Genomic DNA, 3385 nt, shown 5'->3' on the forward strand with positions numbered 1-3385 from the left:
CCAAATGGAGTATTCCTGTATGTCACCATTCCAGGGCTAATGGCAGCCACATTCTTTTGTGTTACAAACTGGGATATTAGTGCCTCTATGAAAGTGATGCCCACCATTTGCCAGCTCATTGGCATTACTGAATTATTTCATTGATCTAATTACATTTCTCATAGTTTAGACTAGGATATTCTAGTCCCTGTACTTTCATAGGAACATATAATTACCAAGGGAAGAGATTATAGTATAGGAAGCCTGTCTTCTTGAATATTAAAAAAAAACCACCTAAATACACTAATTAATGCACAATTAAGAATGAATAAAGAAGCCTATGATACTGGTATAGGTTGATACTAACAGCCTTTTAGATGGACTAAAAGAAATGAACTCTAATCTGATTAGGAGAATCTGGGAAAACCTTAGTGGAAAAAGTGATGTCCAAGTTTGGCCTTGAAATACAGAGTAACCACAGACAAAACAAACAAACAAACAAACAAAAACCCCACAGGTACAGAAGGCAGAAGAAACTGTAAGAAGAAAGAGGAAGTTGTGCTCCAGTTCAGCTGGAGACAAGGAATGAAGGATAGGAAGAACAATTACTCAAAGCCAGACATGTTGCTGAAGGAGGCACTTATTTTACAACTCTAGAGTACACTTGTTTGTTGGACACAATTAGTGAAATGTGGAATACAGAACATTACAGTTTCAATCTTTACCTTGACGAATGACTGTCCCTTTCTGCTCAAACGTCTCACCAGTATCTTTCTGGAAGGGCTTCCCGCTACCCTTACTGTCAGTAATCTACAAATATCTTTCAGTACTAAAACCTTCCACTTGTAAAGCAAGCACTCCAGAGTTTTAAGGTTTATTCACAAGTTAATGAGATATTCTATAAAACAAATACTTTTATTGTGTATATATCAAGCACTAAGGCAGGCTTATTTTTAACTCTCAGACTGATCTATCCATTGGGTATGTTTATTCTCATTTAACAGGTTTGAGAAAACAGGGATTTAGGCAGACTGTTGGGCTCATCTGGACCACAAAATTAGTTTGTATTTTAACAGAGGTGTGTCTGATATACACATACACACAGGGCTAAGAAAAAAACACTGTTACTGTTAGACCAGTAATAAAAAACAGCAATTCTCCACTTTTTCTCTGCCCATCCCTGATTTTCCTTCACCAGAGACTACCAATTTTAACTCTTCAGCTATTTGTTACTGTACTTCTTTCTAAGTGACAAGTTATACTGCTTTTTTTTTAAACCGACATTTCTGTATCAGATCTTGATGTATTCTCCATTACATATATACTTCTTTCCAATTCTGCTAGGGTTACCTAATAATTTGTTATTATTTGTATTCAGTGTTTACATAAATATGACTGACTTTATATGATGACTAACATTATTCACAGCTGACTTAATGCAGTGTAACTTCTGAAAACTTTTCTTTTTCCTGAGGCTCATAATTGCCTCAATTTTGCTTCCTTAATTAGAAAAAAAATATGCAGACCACTAATTCGTCTCCAGACTCTCTAACACCTAAAAACCTCTTGACCCTATATTTATAAATACATGACAATGTATCCGTTTTCCTTTCTAAGACATTCCACCTGAACTATCATCTTTAGGCATTTCTTGTTGACCTCATGCTGTTCTCCCTTCTTCTCTGTTATATGGTTATATTTTAGAACTTTATCATCACTCTTTAAGTAAAATAAAATGACCTCTTCCCCCATCGACAACAGACTCTACCTGTCGACTTCCCACTTTAAAAGACACCATTACTTTTCCAGGCACCCGCCCTGCCATCCTACCTTGTAAATTGCACTTTTACGCCATCAAGGCTGATAATATTGACACTCAACTCTGTAACCGTAATTAAGCATTCTCTTAAAAAGATGAAAACCATAAACAGCATTTCCATTGTGATTATTTAAATGTTATTCAATAAACCACCAAGCTTTGTGCTATGATTGGATTTCCTTTTTTTTGGCTCCAAGATTCTGAACCACAATGCGAATTAGAGTGACACTGAAATTGAGTCCACCTTCTTACACTCCAACCCTCGGTCAAAACCCTGCAGTATTTTACATTGTTTGGTTATCTGAAGGATGTGTTCCTCTTACAACGTTGTTTTTTTTTCCACTTAAAGTTTCTGATCGTCATAGTTTTCTGTTGTGGAATGAAGAGATGTTTGCCTTCCACTGCATATCCTTAAGATCTTCAGCTTCTGACTGATCCTGTTTATAATCCAGTCTCATCTTCCCGAAATTTACTATTTATGAACACGGACCATGAGCTTGTACATTTCTGTCCTGAAAGTTTTGACAGCCTTCCCTTGTTATAATACATCCTGTTCGTCCCGTTTTTAAGGATGCACAGCTTCTTAAATATTGTAGTGGGTTTTAACTGAAGTTCTCGGTTCCCGGAATCGCGTATTTCCTCTTCCTACACTCAGGAGGTCTCGGTGCCAGTTCAGGGGATCGGAGGAGAGCAGACGGCGGAGAGGCGAGAGCGCAGCGGTGGAGGGAGACCAAGCACTCTCGCGAGACAGCGGGACTGCTCGCCCCAAGCTCCACGGTGCCGCGGCGCCTCCTGGGAGTCGGCCATAATGCAGGCCCGGAACGCCGGCGGCATCCCCAGGGCTCTAAAAATGTACCTGCAAGCGGATGTTGAGAACGACGGAGCCCGCGATGTAGAAATACGGGAAGTTCATGCGCAGCTGCCAGGCCAGCTCGAAGAAGGCGAGCAGGGTGCGGGAAAGCCCCTTGCAGAAGACCCCGTACGAGCTGGGGGTCGCGGCCGGGCTCGAGGCCCTGAGGGCCAAAGATGACGGAGCCGCCGTGGTGGCCATGGACGCGATGTTGCCGCTAGCCCGGTGCGGTGCCTGGAACCGAGGGTGACCGCAGACCCCGCGGACCCCCAACTGATGGCGATGACCTGGAGGGGCCGGGGGCTTAGCGGCCTCCGGGCTAGCACTCCCGCCTCACGCAGACGCCGCTTCTCTCCGAGCGGCGGTGAGGCTGGGGCTGCGGCTGGCGCTCCTCCCCTTCCTGTCTGCTGCTTAAAGTGACATTCAGCGTTTAGAGTTTAACTCTTGGTAGGTCCGGAACGGGTTACTTATTTACATATATGCCACACAGTTATTTTATGTAGCCATTACAAACAGCCTTACAGATACTCGTTTCACTTTAAAATGAAGAAAGGAAACTAAGTAAAATTCTGTTATTTGCCCTAGAGCCCCGTCCAAAGCTCGCGTTAAAACTCGGGTTAGTCTGCTCTGAACTGTTCCCGTTCGATTTCATAACATTAATCTCTTTAAATAAGCCAGTTAGGGCAGAGTCTCTGTATTCACAACATACTATTAAAACTTAAAGAGTCACAATCTCA

General features: G+C 42.2%; 1 protein-coding gene across 1 annotated transcript; it reads right to left on the bottom strand.

Annotated features, from left to right (window-relative positions):
• Positions 1–2394: 2394 nt before the first annotated feature.
• On the bottom strand, positions 2395–2988 carry SMIM10L1 (small integral membrane protein 10 like 1). The gene has a single exon (XM_086404106.1). It carries the CDS (start codon positions 2847–2849, stop codon positions 2643–2645), a length of 207 nt encoding a protein of 68 aa, XP_086260232.1. The 5' UTR covers positions 2850–2988; the 3' UTR covers positions 2395–2642.
• Between the last annotated feature and the right edge of the window lie 397 nt (positions 2989–3385).

This window comes from Bos grunniens, chromosome 5, assembly GCF_055505025.1.
Source record: "Bos grunniens cultivar Pamir isolate PY7600 chromosome 5, Bosgru_T2T1.0, whole genome shotgun sequence".
Lineage (NCBI taxonomy): Eukaryota > Metazoa > Chordata > Mammalia > Artiodactyla > Bovidae > Bos > Bos grunniens.